The sequence below is a fragment of the Eptatretus burgeri genome, chromosome 1 (assembly GCF_056783735.1).
Source record: "Eptatretus burgeri isolate ZD-2024b chromosome 1, Ebu_testis_v1, whole genome shotgun sequence".
Lineage (NCBI taxonomy): Eukaryota > Metazoa > Chordata > Myxini > Myxiniformes > Myxinidae > Eptatretus > Eptatretus burgeri.
Window position 1 is genome coordinate 22,793,143 of NC_140961.1, and position 19,811 is coordinate 22,812,953.

Below are 19,811 nucleotides of genomic sequence, written 5' to 3' on the forward strand. Positions count from 1 at the left end.
GTCGGGCCGGATTTTCGATATTCGCTTTCTTTTCCGTGTCACGTGACTTCAAAGTTGGCAAAAAATGCGAAAATGGCGATTTTCAAAATCTATCTCCTACATTTCTCAAGCGATCTTGAATTTGATTGTGGCATATGAATCTATGGGACAATATCTAAATTTGGTCAGGACGGATTTTCGAATTTCGCTTTCGTTTTCGTGTCACGTGACTTCAAAGTTTGCAAAAACTGCCCTACCTTCAGGAGGCTATATATTCTTTACTGGGCATGGTAAAAGTTAGTGAATGGTGCCATTGCATCGCAGCTGACCTTGTCTTTCATGTCTATTCGAAAGAATACCGATATCTTCGAATACGTACACGTCACGTGACTGAATTTTGCGAAAACTGCTTCATGTAGTTGCAAAATGATGATTTTCAAAATCTATCTCCTCCTACATATCTTAAGTTATCTTGAATTTGATTGTGGCATATGAATCTATGGGACAATATCTAGATTTGGTCAGGCCGGATTTTTGATATTCGCTTTCGTTTTCGCGTCACGTGACTTCAAAGTTGGCCAAAAATCCCTCCTGACCCAAGATCACTACACCCTAGTAACAGGAACTCATGCTTGTTTCTCGCAGACATGACCGTCACTCCCGCACGGGTGTATTTTTAAACTTAGTTTCTATCGATGTGATAGTTTCTATCGCATGTATTGTAAAGCGATTCTCGCTCTTGTTTTACATTATTTGACCTCGGTTTTGTGTTATTTTGCTCATGGTGTTGATTGATGAAGTCAAGGTGGCGATCTATATTTGTAATGGCAAAATAGCACCGGTCATGTGATGCCCACAAAAGAAAAGACTCATTGCATTGGGATAGTGCTCGACCGTAAATTTTATTTTCTTTGGCAGACGACGTCTGCATGCTCCAAAGATTTTCAATCGAGCCATTCCATCTTCAGAACAGGCACAAATAAGAACACGGCAACATGTGTGTACGTGCACGCCCCAATACCGCACGGCGGTGTTAGCGTCAGAACTTGCTTCTTGCTCAATCGACTTGCACAGCTGCTGTTTTGCAATCGTCTGGTGGCTGAGAGCTCACATGCAAATCCAACAATGTCGGCTTATAGCAGTATATTGCGCAGGTGAAAGCTTCTGTATAACAAATGTGCTGTCATTGACGGTCTACAAAATAGTCAGCACGATGCCTTGTAAATCGTTGCAGTCGATTTCATCATTTGAATTGTGGGGTTTATCGATGCATTTATCAACGTCGTCATATAACTTTACAGAAAGAATGCTTACGTTGCTACTTGATGATGCAGTTTGCACGCTGACATTGGCGTTTCAGTATGGGCCGAGCGCTTTTTACCTCTGATTGGAGACTGTTTGGCTGTTTAATTCTGAAACAAGGTAGCAGGCACCCTCAGGTGGTTCTCTGCTTTTGTATCAATCAACAAAGTATCCTTATCGAATCGTGAGGGGCTTTGCTATTTCTTAGATGCCCTAAGGTAACCGAGTGTTTGTTTTTTATAAGGGGGTAGTGTAGTGCACCATCGTCAGGTCCCTGCTCTAGGGGGCAAATTAGGCCAATGCTGAATGCGTTTCACCACCGGGATACCAGGGCATATAACGAACCTGCCACCTTGTTACTGACTATGGGAGTATAATTGTAATTGTATTTATTCTTCTTCTTTAACGGCCACAATTATTCCGATGTTTTTGTGGGGTTTGGCCGGGGGAAGCTTGGGCCAAGTCTTTCACCAACCAGCTGGCTTGGCCTGCCGTTCAACTAAGGTTATGGCAGGACTTTGGAATTTGAAAATGATGCCAGCGATAGCTCACCTATTCTTTACGAAGGACACCGGGGGATGTTTAACGTCCACTGAATTAATGCTTACAGACGGGAATATCAGTTTAACGTCCATCCGAGGGACAGCGCACACATTGATGAATCATCCTGCCTGTGAACACAACTGGATGATAGTTTATAGTTGGGTCTGGGTTTAAACCCGGACTTGGTTTAAATCTGGGTTTACACGTGGGCGATACAGCTTGGCGTGAATACGTGTGCATACCTTTATGCTATCCTGCCAGCTCTAACAAACATTACAGTTGTATTTTTATATATATATATATATATATATATATATATATATACATATATATATATATATATATATATATATATATATATATATATATATATATATATATATATATATATATATATATATATACATATATATATATATATATATATATATATATATATATAATTTGTTCCATATTGAAGCGTAAATTTATGCAAGCATTGAACCAATAGATTACCTCATGATCTCATAAAAAATTTTGTGGCAAGAAATTTATTTTAAAAACTTTCCAGAGCTGACCCCACAAAGTGGTAATGATTGTAGTAGTACTCATAGTAGTTGTTTTCTTGGTATCACATTGGACTCTAATGACGTTTTAACATCTTGATGGACTTTCTGATGTCGGTTGTGTTTACACAACACTCATGTTTGTTAGGTAATCTACTCTGCACACTCCGATTACCAATTGCCAAAAATTGCTGTTAAAGATTTTCCATCACAGGTGTTATAAAGATGAGCAATAAAATCACGATTGGTAGTAAGCTGGCACGATTTCCATCGATGGATGAAGGCTATCAATTTATGGTGTGTGTGTGTGTGTGTGTGTGTGTGTGTGTGTGTGTGTGTGTGTGTGTGTGTGTGTGTGTGTGTGTGTGTGTGTGTGTGTGTGTGTGTGTGTGTGTGTACAGGAGTGGGATGGGGTGTGGGGAGGTTGAGACAAAATTAGAACAGGTAGAGAAAAAGAGAAGGCTGAGTGGGTTGAGAAGGGAACTCAAGGAGACGGAAGAGATTTTTTTATGGGGTGTATAAGACTTGGGGAGAGGGCAATAGTGTTGCTCAACAACAATAGTAGATGTGGCTTCCAAGAGAAGTAAAGAAAACATTTTGTCGAAGCCATTTGTGGTCGACATTAATAAATGTACGAGCCAAAGTGGTTTGCTTTGTAACAATTTATTCTCTTAATTATGAAAAATACCTTTTTTAGCCATCACTTTTGATGGAACCACATGAACCATGTTGTGTTGAATGAGTCGATCGTTTTCAATGACCCTGTCATGTTAATGCTGATGCCTTTTGAGGGCACACCTGAGTTTAACCACATCTTCTCATGGATTATCTGAAACAGACTATGGAATGTAACATTTTTGGGGGGAATGGGTGGATGGGAGGCGAAAGCATTGATATTGTCTCGAGTCGAAGTTCATGCCGATGTCTGTTTTCTGTGTGTACCAGGCACGCGAGTCTTGCCTTGACCGCAACAAACAGCAGTATTGGTGCGAAATGGGCCACTGCTGTGGAGACAAGGAATGCTGTACATATTACTATGAGCTTTGGTGTAAGTGGATTTTTCCTACCCATCTTACACTCATTCGCCACTTCCTGTTCACAACGGCTGCTTTTGTCATCAGTTTATTTTCAGTTGGGACAAATACGTTTCCAATGAATCCTGATAATGATTGTTCTACCAAATGCCGTATCCTGACGGTCACAGATTGTTCCATGCCTCGGACGAATGAACAATGAACACAATACATTATTATTATTGTTGTTGTTGTTGTTGTGTTATTTTGTTGCTTTGTGGTACTCCTTTCCCAACTTGCACAATCTGGTTGGTATCTTTGTGCAAAAAAAAAACTACAAACAAACAATAACAAGCTCAAATGAGCTAAGATCCTCGTCCTCTTCATGATGACATCATAAAAACGAATATGACGTCATTGTGATGTATCAGGTTTGCGATAAATTATCTGTGCTAATGCCCGGCTTGATTCCCGCAAACAAAATTCAAACAGCTTGCCTAGTTTCGGAGATAATGGAATAGGCGATTTCCATTAGCGGCGATATTATGACGTCAACTTTTTTTCTAGGAAGAATTTCCAAAATCGGAGATGGTTACTGCCTGCGCGTGGGGTTTCTGCATATGCATGGCAAGTTTCACGAAGATCCGATGAAAACTCTGGGTTGTGAAACAAAAAATGTCAAAAAATAGGAATGACGTCATAAAAATTGATATGACGTCATAGTGATATATCATATTGCGGTAATTCATCTCTGCTAATGCCCTGTTCGATTCCCATAAACAGAATTCAAAAAGCTTGCCAAGTTTCAGAGATAATCTTTTAGGCGATTTCCATTAGCGGAGATATTTTGACGTCATAACTTTTTTTTCTCGGAGGAATTTTCAAAATCGGAGATGGTTACTGTCTGCGCAGGGTATTTTTGTATATGTCATATACATATACTGTATATGTCAAGTTTCAGGAAGTTTCGATGAAAACTGTAGGCTGTGAAACAAAAAAGTCCACAAGAAGAAGATGAAGAATAACAACGTGAGTAAGACTTAGAGATCCTCCACAAGGATCTAAAAACTGGAGTTCCTAGCACACATTACCCCACACAGTCTTGAGAAAAACGGACATCTATATATAATGGAGCAAGTGTATGAGATTATGTATATCCGCTCTTCATCCGTTAGTTGGACGGCTGACTTGACGTTGCCCACAATTGTAACCTGAAATACTTAACCTCAAGTGCCCAGATGACCCAAGGACCCAAAAGACTGAAAAGATCCCGAAAATCCAATAGACCCCGCCCGAGGAACCAAAACACCCAAAAGACCCTGAAGACCGAAAATACCCAAAGGACTCGGAAGACCCAAAAGATCCCAAGGACCCAAAAGACCCAGGGGATCCAAATGACATCTTCCGCCTTTTTTCCCTTATCCTCACTATAATTCATGGACTGGTGTTTGTGTGTTGGATTCGCTAGATATCCCTTCTTGTCGGGTTTTCTGTCTGTGTGTGTGTGTGTGTGTGTGTGTGTGTGTGTGTGTGTGTGTGTGTGTGTGTGTGTGTGTGTGTGTGTGTGTGTGTGTGTGTGTGTGTGTGTGTGTGTGTGTGTGTGTGTGTGTGTGTGTGTGTGCGCGCGCGCGTGTGTGCGTGTGCGTCTGCAACGCGAGGCTCCACAGCACAAACCAGCAAACCGATTTTGATGATACTTGGCGATCAGGTGCCATATGGGCTGGGAATGCGCGCGTTTGAGTTTCGTTGCTAAAGGCCCAGTCACACCTTGACGTTTTAGCCAGCAATGACAACGTATCAAAATGTATGTAAAACGTTGGCGTACGCTGAAGTGTGAGGTTTTTTTTAAAGTTTTGGTCGTATTCATAACGTGTTGGTCGTATGCATAACATATTAGTAATGGGCACGGAACGTTTCGTTGTCTTATAAATAACTTATACCAATGAATGCTGAACCTGTTGTCGGCGTTCACAACCTATGCCCAACGATAGTCTAACTTATGCATAGCGCGCTGCACGTATCGCCGACGATGACGTGACGTAGCCTATTAAAAGGCTGCCGCACAACGATTTAAATCATAACCGCCGGAGAAATGGAAGTGTCAACATCGCAGTCACACCTTGGCGATCTTGCCAGCATATGCCGATCTCTGAAAAATGCGTCAAAAACGCTGGCGCATGTTGAATACGGTATGGTTGAGTTTGGTATACGTGAATAGAACGCTAAAGTACGCTATCATACGTCGTATTAAGTGGAGTACGTCTTGTAATTTTAAACGTGTTAAACATTTTACGACGTACTTGCCGTATGCCTCACACGTTCCGCATGCGATGGGAATAAGTTGTACGCACGATATGCGATCGTTGACACACGTCGACAAAAGTTACTTGGAAGGTGCTCATAAGTCGAAACACGTCAAGGTAATGGTTAGCTTCAGTGTTCCAGACTCCCTGTTTTTTTTTTGTTTTTGTTTTTTCTTTATTTTCTTCGGTATGACGGTGATGTTGACACTTCGATTTCTAGTGCGGTTATGATTTAAATCGTTGAGCGGCAGCCTATTAATTATATTATATTATAACCGCATGAGAAATCGAAGTGCCAACATCACCGTCATACTGAAGAAAAAAAAAAAAAAAACAGGGAGTCTGGAAGACTGACGCTAAACATTACCTCGACGTGTTTCGACTTGTGAGTACCTTACAAGTAACGTGTGTCGACGTGTGTCAACGATCGCGTAACGTGCCTACAACACGTTACTCATAGGTTATAAATAAGTTTTGGGTACGCTAAACATTACCTCGACGTGTTTCGACTTCTGAGTAACTTTCAAGTAACGTATGTCGACGTGATCGCGTAACGTGCCTACAACTTATGGCCAGCGTTATGCGGAACGTGTGAGTCGTACGCTGGCATAAGTCTTAAACTATCAGGCATGGAAAATTTGAGGACAACCGCAAAGTACAACGTTTAAAGCCAGCGTACTACGATGTATGGCAGTGTTTTTCAGCGTGCTCTCAATGTTCTCAAAACTTACCCATAACGTATTCGACGTGTACCAGCGTTTTACACAAATTATCCAAAAATCGGCATCAGCTGGCTAAAACGTCAAGGTGTGACTGGGCCGTAAGCAACCACCCGTTGCTATGCAGCGGCCGAAAAACCACGTTCAGTCTTTTCAATACTTGTCCTACAGTTTTGAATGTGGAGAAATGAGACTTCAGAATGAAACACTTGGAGATATTTTGAAAATTTTACTCGACACGAGCCGATTTTTGATTTAGGTTTTATTTTTCAAATGGTAGTCCTTCAAAAATAGGGTGTCTATTTACCGTCATTTTTTATGAGGGGCTTAGGAAAGTGGGCAGAGCTTAGGGAAAGCGGACGTGGTTGATGAAAAGTGGGAGTGGCGTAGAAAAGTGGGCGTGGCTTATGAAAAGTGGGCGTGGCTAATGAAAAATAATGTGTGGTTCAGGAGGTGGTCAAACAAGAGCATTGAGAGAAGTTTATCGGGTTTTCCGTCTGTTTGTCATTTACACTTTCCTCCATCTCCACTCTGAGGAGTGCCAGTTGGCAAAATACGCAATTTTAGGAAAAATCTTGCCAGGCAGAGGAACAATTGTATGTGAACCAATACATCTTGGCAATGAATCTTCGTCGGTGGATCGGTCAGAATGAAAAGCATCGTATCCAGCACTTCGATCCTCGCGGATCCCTCGTCGCCTACCGGCTTGTTTGTTTGTTTGTTGCGCTATTTCCACTACAGTTGTGGGCTGATTCCATCCAGACATGCTACATAGGATCAGCATGACCCGAATTAATGTATAGGGGTGATTTTATCTTTGGTGGTGGTTTTTGGGGGGGGTGGGGGTGAGGGAGGGAGGATGGGGTGGAGACAAATTCTCTATGTGAATGTGTATTGTGTAGCACCACCTCCAGGTGGGGGAGGGTATTACAAGTGTCCACCATTTACAGCATAGTATTCCTGTCCCACATTTTCTAGTGCAGTGAGGTGTTTTGAATTACAAGCAGTTGGTATTGCTTTATGTGCATAATTTCATGGGTTATATCTATATTTGCCTGCACAGAGCTGCCAGTTGCCTCTACACCACCCAAATACAGGTATGCGTCAAAAGAACATGTTGCATGCTTGGAACAAGATCGTCCAAGAGTGGGTACTCTGTTAGTGGGTGTAATTAAAATTACGTAGTTCCTCGATCATGAACTGACACTTACAGACAGACAGACAGACAGACAGACCGACAAAGTGAACCAATTGCTTAACCCCGCTTTTAAATTTGTGCACGCGGGGTAGAAATACAAAAATTGTGACCTGTCAAACAGAACTGTAATTTTTTTTCCGTGGTGATTTCTTGAAGTCCCGAGAGCAAGAAAACTAATGGCTGCAAGCTTAATTACCTCTGCTACCGCAGGTGGATGGAGGTTATGTCTGTGTGTCTCTCTCTCTCTCTCTCTCTCTCTCTCTCTCTCTCTCTCTCTCTCTCTCTCTCTCTCTCTCTCTCTCTCTCTCTCTCTCTCTCTCTCTTTCTCTCTTTCTCTCTTTCTCTCTTTCTCTCTTTCTCTCTTTCTCTCTTTCTCTCTTTCTCTCTTTCTCTCTTTCTCTCTCTTTCTCTCTCTTTCTCTCTCTTTCTCTCTCTTTCTCTCTCTTTCTTTCTCTTTCTCTCTCTTTCTCTCTCTTTCTCTCTCTTTCTCTCTCTTTCTCTCTCTTTCTCTCTTTTTCTCTCTTTTTCTCTCTTTTTCTCTCTTTTTCTCTCTTTTCTCTCTTTTTCTCTCTTTTTCTCTCTTTTTCTCTCTTTTTCTCTCTTTTTCTCTCTTTTTCTCTCTTTTTCTCTCTTTTTCTCTCTTTTTCTCTCTTTTTCTCTCTTTTTCTCTCTTTTTCTCTCTTTTTCTCTCTTTTTCTCTCTTTTTCTCTCTTTTCTCTCTTTTTCTCTCTTTTCTCTCTTTTTCTCTCTTTTTCTCTCTTTTTCTCTCTCTTTCTCTCTCTTTCTCTCTTTCTCTCTTTCTCTCTTTCTCTCTTTCTCTCTTTCTCTCTTTCTCTCTTTCTCTCTTTCTCTCTTTCTCTCTTTTTCTCTTTTTCTCTCTCTTTCTCTCTCTTTCTCTCTCTTTCTCTCTCTTTCTCTCTCTTTCTCTCTCTTTCTCTCTCTTTCTTTCTCTTTCTCTTTCTCTTTCTTTTTCTCTTTCTTTTTCTCTCTCTTTTTTTTTTTCTCTTTTTTTCTCTTTTTTTCTCTTTTTCTCCTCTTTTTTTTTTCTCTTTTTCTCCTCTTTTTTTTCTCTTTCTCCTCTTTCTCCTCTTTCTCCTCTTTTTTCTCTTTCTCCTCTTTCTCCTCTTTCTCCTCTTTCTCCTCTTTCTCCTCTTTCTCCTCTTTCTCCTCTTTCTCCTCTTTCTCCTCTTTCTCCTCTTTCTCCTCTTTTCTCCTCTTTTCTCCTCTTTTCTCCTCTTTTCTCCTCTTTTCTCCTTTTTTCTCCTTTTTCTTCTCTTTTTTTTCTCAGTACAATATCTCAAAAGGTTATGGTCGGATTCAGACAAAACTCAAGGGACAGGTTTGGTGTATGGCAAGGACTAATTGTTTTGATTTTGGTGAAGATCTGAATCCGGATCCGGAAAGGAGAAATTTTTTAATTTCTCAAGTGATTCTTCATCATTGAGAGATGGGGCCAAAAACGTTATATAGTATGATATTTCAAAAAGTTGTGGATGGATTATTACAAAACCTGGTGTACGAGTTGGGAAGGTGATGAGAGCAAATCATTTAGATATATATATATTTTTTATAAGGGGAATCCAAATGCTCAGACAATCTTGATACTAATGTATCCATTGATACCAAACAAAATAGATGTCTTTTTCTGATTTCTGATTTATAAAGTAGGTAAATTTTCAATTAAGATGAAATCTTCTCCTCCTTCACGATTAGCCATGACGTCTCACCATGAAGGCGAGTGTCACTTCAGTATTGTGTCAGGGTTACGTCGCGGTACGATTGAACTCAAGCGGCGAATAATTTTCGAATTTCTACAAATATGCCAACTCAATGCATCCTTGTTGGATGAAGTAATACAAACCGAGGTGGTTTCATGTTACACCAATGACCGAAAGATCCGAGGGTTGCCAGAAATTGGATGAGGTTTGTTCAAAACACCCGAGTGTCGATCGGGTCGACAAAATAGTTGGTTTTGTGCTCGAAACGTTTTACAGAGCACTGCTATGAAACAACAGGGATGTCTAGATCTTGTGGTTATCCACCACGATTGAGAGAGGATTCCACACCCACAATTAAGTGGAAGAAACAGTCGCTGCTCAAAACTGTAACAACATCTCTACCTAGATACCAGCATATGTACAATGTACATGGGTGATTTGAGCAGTCAATCAAACACCTGTTGCCATTGCCCGGCAGTCAACACAAGAGCACCGGAAAAATAATTATCTATTATCGGCACACATTTCTACAAATCAAATGAACCACCATCTATTTATAGTGAAGAGGAAGTATGTATATATTGTGACGTCCACGGGACTTGAACAGTACCGCCAACGTAGAATGAGCCGAAACGATGGAGGCGGTTTATTTATTTATAACCCAAACATGGCGGTTCTAATCGCTCTACCGCAAACGGGACGAGGAAGGTGGCACGAGTCACTTTTCACTGAGTTGATGATGTTTATTTGTTTTTATTATCAACCAGAAATAACAAGACTCGGCAAGAAGAGGGATCCGGGGCGATTCGACGGGATGGTGTGGGATCGGGCGTGGGGAAAAACACAGACAATTCCAATGAATATACAATTCTCAAACCCTCTAAGGCGCCAAGTACACACACACACACACACACACACACACACACACACACACACACACACACACACACACACACACACACACACACACACACACACACACACACACACACACACACACACACACACAAAATGTAGCTACTTCTGGTGGTCAGGCTGGACCGTGGTGTGGACGCAACTGTCCCTGGATCAGCGTCGGATGAGCTGGCCTTGCTTTCGTCAGGGGGGGCAGGAGAAACCGTGGTGCTGTCGACTTCCTGGTCCTGGCCCAAGTCCGCTCACAGCCGCCAGGGAACCAGTTCTGGCACCAAATTGCGAGCAGGAGAGGGAGGCAGGTCCGCCCGCCGTTCGACCCCGTACTCCGAGTCAGCAGAACCCCAGAGCCAACCAAGGTGAGGCACGAGGCTCAGCAAGGCTCCAAGACACGATGAAGAACACGATCGAATCAGCACAACAACAAGTACGCTTCCCGCGCAACAGCCTCCACACCAAAAAAACACGATCTTTTTGTCCCGATCTTCTTCCTCTTCCTTTTTCGACCCCAAACAGAACCTTTTTATCCTCCCGTCCTCGTCACTTCCAATCGAGCCGTTTTATTGGCCCACCGCCGTCACCTTCCGCCAATCGTGATCACGGGGCGGAGCCATCCGCAGCCCTGTCCTGTGACATCACGGCCAGCCTCCAGGGACTACTAAAAGGGGTTTAAGCAGACACACTTACCCTATCCCGTGTCCCTATATAATTACGTGACAATTATCATTTCCCCCTTGAAGAAATGAACATTTACTAGACAACTTATCACCACTGAATTGCTACTTATTACATCGAGATCCTGGTAAACTCGAACAGCATGGCATACCTAATTAAACATCCTAATTACCCTTTGAATGCATACCCCCCCCTCAAACGTAACAATATCATCATCCACTCCACAGTGATTTGACCGAGAACGCTGAATTACTTTCAGCCCCCCCTCCACCTTCCCCCACCCCCACCCCCTCCACAATACCCACCACCATCCCACACTCCCCTTCCACAATACCCGCCACCATGCCACACCCCCTCTCCACCATCCCCCCACAATACCAACCACCATCCCACCTCCACAGTGGAGGGACATCGACACGGATATGACGGTGGGACATGGTAAGGACACAAATGGCATGTGTGAAAAGTATTAAACTGGATGATCCCGTAACATAGAAGACACCTGGTCAGCCTGCAGCAGTGGGACAAAGCATTCGTTGCCCATTTTGTCCGTGATGTTTGAGTGTGCTGGGCTTGTGCTGTCGGACAATGATGGGTATTCCTGCTCGAGTGATAGATGTATATGTAAACCGATTTACCAATTAATACAAAATCCCTCCCTTATAAACTGCCAATTGAATGGAAAATCAAACCCTACAGAGCTGAAGTGATTGTGATCACCATTTTCATCTTCATGAACACTTCCACCGTCTTCCTGTGAATCGCTCGCATAAGGCTCAAAACGATACAGCTCCACAATTCCCTTGAAAGCATTTCCATCAATAATTTTGTCTCCAATAGTTTCTTCAAAATTCCACTGATCACTTTCAACATTCTGAGAACCATCGGTGTTGCTAATGACTGTGGAATCGGTATCAGAATCCAAGCTCGACGTGCACTGTTTCTCTATTATATAAAACCACTGTTTGGATCAAGGTGGGTTCATGATGTGATGTCACTGGAAAAATCAAAAAATGACAAGGTCTCGTGCTTTTTTCGACACTTTGTGGTTGGCAAAAATTTTTCAAATTAGACTGTGATTAATGATTGTCAATGGTTTACAGAAGAAAAAAAATGCATTTGGGTTCCCTTTTAAGGTTCCTGATTCAGATCCGGCCTATCAGTGGAATACTGAACTGCTCAGCTTGGCGGAGGTATGCACTCTACCAAGTGCCGTTTTCATTCCTGATAGGATCATTTTTAACCATTTCTGACTGAGAGGGGTTTAAATTGTCATGGAGAATCTGCCCCAATATTGTACCATTCTCAATGGGTCTGAATGGAAAAAAGATAAATAGCTGACATTTAAAAAAAATAAAATTGTATGCAGTCGATTTGAGTCGAGGCTTGTGGAGTTGGTAGAAGACAGAACGGATCTGTATGTAACCGAACAAAAGGAACAGTAGAAAGAGGGGAGGGGGACACCAACAGCACGTTTGAGGGACAAAATAGAGGGAAACTTGGAGAAATAAGGGATGTGAGCTGGAGAGGGTTAACAAGGGTGGAAAGGATCATGGTTTTGGGTTGGAAGATGATCTGAGATTGAGGTGAACAGCTGTCTTGAATGGAAGCCCTAGAGGGAAGAATGAGATTTCAGAGAATGTCGAAGTTGGTTCCACAGGCAGAAAAAAAAACAAAAGAATGAATGAGTGAAGGTGAGCAGCGATTCTGGATTTTGGGAGTTTCTCCATAAGGGGGTTGATGGTGGACCACGTGCACTCCACACAACCTTGGGGGAGTTTCCAAGTAGTAACCCTGCAGAAAGCTTCTGAGTTGTCACTAAACACTCCATGTTATCATAATCCAATAAGCAGAGCATCATGGGTAAATTCAAAATGGTGATAATGACATTTGCTTTTTAAGCCCCAAAGCCTTTTACATACGATTCTTCCAATTTTTCATCTCAAAGTTCATGCATGACAAAATGTACCAACTGTAATTAGTCATTCCAAAACTGCCTTCTTCAGCTGGTCATTCTCAAAATTGCTGAATGAATTTGCAATAAAATAATCCTGGTAGAAAAAGGGAAATATTGCTGATGTTTGACAATATGCTGAGACCACAACTTTGGAACAAACAACGGAAGTTAGTTTGCATTTGATAACAGTATAACACCTTTTATTGTACGGTGTCATTTCCGTGCTTTCTCCCTCCCTCACCCAACACATAACTCAGAGATATTGGTTGTAATGGAGGCACAATTACATTCTCAGTCTTTTCAAAACAATACAGCATAACAGCCCTTGATTGTAGGCCTTAACAAGAACACACCAAAAACACCAACATGGGGGAGGTGGGGGGCTTCCCGTAATGGTGGCTCTTCCATCTGTGCTAAAAAAAACTCTGCAACCTAGGGAAATGACATGTACCGACCATTCCAACACACGATAGGCTAGTATTATTAAACAAAATACTGGGCTTACAATATAATTCCCCTTCTCTGAAGAAAAAATAAAAATACCTTTGGTTGGTAATCAGTGTCCCTTGGGAGGTGATGCAGCTCACCCCAAAGTGTGTGTGTGTGTGTGTGTGTGTGTGTGTGTGTGTGTGCGTGCGTGCGTGCGTGCGTGCGTGCGTGCGTGCGTGCGTGCGTGCGTGCGTGCGTGCGTGCGTGCGTGCGCGCGTAAGTAAGTGTGTCAGTCGGCTACACTCTGGGCTTCAGATCCTGTTAAAAAAAAAAGTTGTCGTTTCTATCTTGAAATAAAAATTCGAGGATTAATGGTCTTGCTGCCCACCTGGTTGGTTGCCAAAAAGTAGAGTGATGGATTGATGATGGTAAAAATAAGACCTGGTTTTTGAATACACATTTTAGATCAGATAGTATTGACATGATGCGAGCAGTAACTTGCAACTCCCTGCTGTTTATGAGCCTTACTTTTTGAGATATTACCACTTCTGGCATGATTATGTCACTTCCTGGTGTCAAAATTAGTCCTATTTGACAAGGTGCAGCTCCAAGGTTTCTTTAATTCATATTTTTTGAGATATTAAGAAACTTTCTGTATTATGTCGTCACTGTCGGCCATATTGTGTTTCAGATCAGCTTCTTTGAATCAATCGTTCCCACAGGTTGTCAATGTATATATTTTTTTCGCATTGTTCGGTTAAGTGGTTTGAGAGAAGAAGATTGTTTTTAAAAGGTTTTCCTGTAATCTAAAATAGTGGCCAAACTAGATCAAAATTCAAGTAATTTTGCGACCTTTAAACCTTATGATGACTGACTTATAAAGTGGAGGGAGAGGATGCCATGAACAAACTTGAGTTCCACCACATCAAAGATCATTTTAACCATATTTGGTCATTAGCCCATTAGCAGTTTCAGAGAAGAAATTGCACGTGTTTATGGACTGACTGACAATTGGACGGCACGCCATCCCATAAACATCTGAACTATATTCCAGGTGAGCTAAAATAGCACAAAACTAACAGTCGATAAAACTTTTCTCATGAATATGCATATATAAGAACCACAACAGCATTACTCATCATGTTTGTGCTCTGCCCAAAGGCAGGTTCTTGGCTCATAGTTTTCTCCGTGTCTCTTTGTCCTGTGTCAGTCTTTTCATTTTCCAAGAACTTCCTTCAATTTGCAAATTATCCAACATTTTAATTCTTTAGATTCTTCTTTTTCCTTGATATCTTCCCTCCATCACATCTCTTACTATTCTGGTTCCTCTTAGAATGTGCCCCCGTTACCCAGTTTTACTGTCTTTTCTTATTTTCCTTTAACAGATTCCTTTGTTCGTTCACTCTCCTCGACACTTCATCATTGGTTATCATTTTCTGTCCAGTTGATCTTTTCCATTCACCTACAAACCCACATTTCAAAGCCATTTGACAAGTAGGTTTCCTCTTTCCATAAAGTCCAAATCAAGCTCTTTACGAGTCACTTCCTGAGTTGTTTATTCAGCTTTCCGATTCGTAACAATTGTCTCTTCAACTAAATGCAGCATTTCCCATTGCTATCCTTGTTCTTATTATATTAACCTCCGCCATCTTCGAAGATGATCCAACCATCCATCCAACCCCCCCCCAAAAAAAAAATAGAGAATTTTTTTTGTATTTCTACATGTTTTAAGTGATTTCCAACCCCCCCCCCCAAAAAAAATAGAGAATTTTTTTTGCATTTCTACATGTTTTAGTTGATTTCCAACCCCCCCCCCAAAAAAAAAAAATTGTTAGAGAAAAAAAAAATTTTGCAACTTTTTTTTTCAACAAAATTTCGATCTTTTTTGCATTTCTACATGTTTTAAGTGATTTCCAACCCCCCCCCCCCAAAAAAAAATTCTGGAGAAAAGAACTATAACTGTCAGCACTGTTGACATCATATTTAATGAATAAGATATAAGGTTCACTTGAGTGACCCAGCAGTATTGGCGGTGGAGGTTTTGCACTCTCCCAAGTGCTCCCCCTCTAGTTTCTTTGTTGTGCTTTCCTTTTGCAGGTATTATGCTTCCTGAGTTCTTGCACATTTGTTTTTTTGTATACAGAGGCTTGTGGAAGAGCTAGTACTAGTGCACTTAACGGACCAGGACGCCACAGGACAAAATGAACAGCAAAGAAAGGAGGAAACACAAACATAAGAGCTGAAGGCCAAGACAGAGGGGGCAAAACAATAGGGGAGGGGTAGGAGAGGATGCATGGCATGGACAAGATGGACACAGAAGGAAACACTCTAAAGGGAAAAGTGGAAATTTGGAAGGTGAAGGTATTGGGGTAGGTGGGGGCTAACGAGTGTAGAAAAGATCATGGTTTTAGATTTGGCATGTTCTGAGATTGTGGTGAACAGCTGTCTTGAAGAGGTTGGGGAAGTTGGTTCCACAGGTGGGGGAAAAAGTGGAACAAATGAGTGGAGGTGAGCAGTAGTTTCACTGGAAGGGAGTTGATGTTGGACCGTGTGTACCCTACAGAAACCTGGAGGTGGGACAAAGCACAGGAAGAATAGAGCAGAGGGTTCAAGACCAGAAATGAGGTGGTCGAAGACAGAGAGACCACCGACCTGTCTGTGATGGTCAAGTGATAAGTCCATATACTTTGGCTTCATCGTGGGAGATTCCAATCATCTTGAAGGCTATGGCTTCCACAGTATCAAGCTTGAGCAAGATTGTCTTGAGGGAAGAGCAATACTCCATCAACCTGCGGATGAAGGCCTTGGGAGAGGACTTTGCACAACAGAGGGTGCCCATTCGTTGGCTGACTTTTAAGATCAACTTTGAAATGTGGCTTGCCAGAGAAAGATCTTGGCTGATCGTGAGACCCATGAGTTTGAATGACTGAACTTCCTCAAGAGGATTGTTAAAAAAAAGTCGATAGGAGGGTTTGCCAGATGGTCCTTTCTGAGAGGGATAGTAAGAGTGAGATATGTCAGGATTGAAAGACTTATTCCAAGTGTTTGACTAGCTTGTGATTGTCACGGTCTGAAGAAAGGGAAGAGGCTGCAGCCTTCTTGTCTGAAGGATGAGGGATGCCATGGCAGAGGGTGGTGTCATCAGCAAATAGATAAAGGGGGTTTTCCAGAGTCAGAGAGATAATTTATGAGTATCAGGAATATGACTAGGCCAGAACACTGCATTGAGGCACTCCAGCCTTGAGATGGAGAGGAGATTAAAGGATTCAGATTCCTTTGAATACCACAAATTTGTTAGGAAGGTAGAGTAAGTCAGTAAGGCATGTGTGGAGTTGGCGTTGGATGCCATAGGCAGAGAATTCAGAAAGTAAGGCAGGATGCCAGACTGTTTTTAAAGCACGAGATATGTCCAGGGAGATGGCTCTGATCTGATGTCTGATATTGAGGGCCTCCATCCATTGTTGGGTGAGTAGAAGCAGCATGTCTAAAGTGGAGTGACCTTAGATGAGGTTGGAGAAAAGGAAGGATTTCATATCAACTGTGATCACAGATTCCATGACCTTGCTGATAACTGGAAGTAAGCTGATGTGTAAGGGGATCTGTTTTTGCCCCTTTTTTAATGTAATTCAGTGATGTTGGTGGATTTCCAATCAGATGGAAGATGACCGAGTGCAAACGATAGAGTTCAAGAGCAGAGGGAGGATGTGAAAGAGCAGCAGAGCAGGTTTTTAGGACAAACGAGCTGATTGTTAAGGTGTTTATGGGTTTCCTGGTCAAAACTAAGATTCAGGCTTTGAATGACATCTTGGATGCTACTATCTTGTCTGTTCCTGTTTGTGGCGAAGATGTAAAGAACACAGAGAGATTCACTTACCTTGGCAGTGATATTCATGTCTCCACATGTTGTGAGTCAAAGGTCAATAGACGTCTGGGTAGGGCCTGTGGAGTCATGGATTCACTGGATCATGGGGTGTGATGCTGCTGGTACCTGTGTGGGAGGTCAAAAGTCTGAGTCTTTAAGTCCTTGATGCTTCCAGTCTTGCTCTATGGATGTGAGACTTGGACTTGATTCCTTTGGTACCAGGTCTCTTCGGAGAATCCTTGGCTATCGCTGGTCGGACTTTGAGTCCAACGACCCGTTGCTGAGAGAGACTCAAATGAGATTTGTTACCTGCATAGCCCATGAGCATCAGCTGCGGTTGTATGGACATGTGGCTCGTTCTCCTGACGCTGATCGTGCTCCCCAGATTTTCTCAGTGAGGGAGTCTCGTGAGTGGAGGAGGCCAATGGGCTGACCACGTGCCTCGTGGTTGCAACAGGTTGATCGGCATCTCAGTTAGATGTGAATGGGCCAGGCATCTGCCTGGGGAATGGCCAGGCGGAGGCCCCTGGAGTACCGGCGGAAAGTGGATGCAGCGACGCGCTGCTCTGGCGCCTGCTCCCATACCTGACCTGACCTGATTAATATAAAGCATCTCCTGCTGTTGTTAAAACATAAATATTGCATATCTGAGGCCTATATTGATTGGACTTCTGCCTCCATATAATCTCTCTCACATTGTGCAATCATTGCAGCACGAAAGGAAAATTCCTTTATGGTGTTTCCTGCTGTGGAAGTCTGCATAATGGGAAAGGCAATAGTTTTATTCCCATGTCCTTTTGTTACAATTATATATATTTTTGTGATGTCATTAAATAAATATATAAAACTAGCATAAAACACCCGGTTCCTTGTGACGGAACAAGCTTGCAAAAGTTCCCATCGTTGGTGACGGGAAAACGTTTAAGTTTATCTCTCAATTTAAATGACTTCATGGACTTAAAAAAGGTTAATTGTGTTGCACGCTTTGTTTCACTCAGAGCCAAAGCTCTAAAGCTACTTATACCACCCACCGCAAAATGGTGGGGCAACATCGGGAGGCAGAGGTTGGATTTGTTTTAATAGAGGGCAAAATAGAGCTATTTTAAATAGTGTTACTTCCTCAAGAGTTAAATAGGATTACTTCTGTATTAAATCTACTTTAATCAAGATGTTCATGTTGATTTAAAGATGATTGGAAGGGACAATAAAATGACTGACTTCAGCAGCTCTTGATATTGCATCAAGAAAGGTGAGATGAAAATGCAAAATAACCAATCGGCAACTTTTCAAACGCAACGTGGGAAGTGGCCGCCATAAACGGGAGACAGACGAATGCAGGACAGATTCCATGGTTCGCAATATATAGAATGTATCCTCCATGAGCCTCAGTCATTATTGGTATAAGGGTCATAGTGGTATGCCTGGTGTTGGCTTAATGGTTAGGGTGGTGGGCTGGGGATCCAAGGATCCTGAGTTCAAATCCCAATTGTCTGTTGAATTAATACCAGGTGGGGTTAACTCTGCCTGTCATCCTTCCGAGGTCGGCAAAATGAGTACCAGCTTGCTGCTATCCTATGTCGGAGTGGTGACCCATCCAGGATTGTATCCAATAGACAAGGAGACTGCTTCGGAAGCACCAACGCTCTGCACAGAGTATGGTCACAATGGATAGATGGTCGTAGTGGTGGCTTTTTGATCCGGCCAAGTAAGTCCAAGCTGAAGGTAGAATCTGAAGTTGCGTTACCTGGATAGAAGGTTGAATACAACTTGAAGTTGCTCGACAGTTACAACAGACGACGCATCAATACAAAATGAATTTAAAACAAACAAACACTTAGAGCAGTGTTTCTCAAGGTGGGGTGTGGCAATATTTTGGTGGGGCATGAAGATTCAAAACTCTTTTCATGATCAAAGGAACCATGATGTGACTGTCTGAGGAGAGTGAAAAGAAATACCCAAACTCGACTACTTTGGCAAGGGAAGTGTTGATAAATTTTCCATCATCTTATTTAGTCGAATGTGGATTTAGTGTTGTTACCGATTTGCTGCAAGCTAAGAGAATTCGACTGGAAATCACGAAACGTGGTGATTTAAGGCTGAAACTGACAAAATTGGTTCCTCGAATCAAACAAATCTGCAGCCAGCGTCAAGGGCAGGGCTCCCGTTGAAGTGAGTAGCAATTGAATAAAATTTGCAATAAAGTTTTAATAAAGCCTTTTGAATACATATGTAGTATATTGTTATGGATTCGGTGGTGGCGTGATTCGCACCCTACTCTTGACAGCCAAATGTTGAAGATTCGGTGTCACTTAACAGCACCGCCGTCTCCGGGGTTATAACGCCAGCTGGCTCGGCACAGGCCTCGGGTCACGTGCCTCGGATCACGATACCAACGTACACCTGGGCCGTACCAGTTGTGGAAATAGACCCCGGTTACAGACTGGATTTGTCAGAGACCGAGCGGAGTCTACCAGTCCGTAACCATTTTGGTTTTAAATACAAATCGAGCGAATTGTTCCTCAGCACGGCACGAATAAACTCAATAGTGGCAACTTTCATATGAATCAGCCAGATTTATTGGGGAAACATCGGGGAACACGACACAAGCAAAGCATTCACGACAATGTTATAATTAATCTATAACCCGCTCTTAACT

The 19,811-nt window shown here is 42.3% G+C and overlaps 1 protein-coding gene across 7 annotated transcripts in view; it reads left to right on the top strand.

The window, feature by feature from the left end:
- Positions 1-19,811, top strand: part of WBP1L (WW domain binding protein 1 like) — an 83,799-nt gene that overhangs the window by 44,892 nt on the left and 19,096 nt on the right. For all 7 annotated transcript variants that reach the window (XM_085874998.1, XM_085874981.1, XM_085875036.1 and 4 more), the window contains one exon: positions 3,315-3,417. In XM_085874998.1, the coding sequence (XP_085731124.1) occupies positions 3,315-3,417 (103 nt within the window). The remainder of the gene's footprint in view (positions 1-3,314; positions 3,418-19,811) is intronic.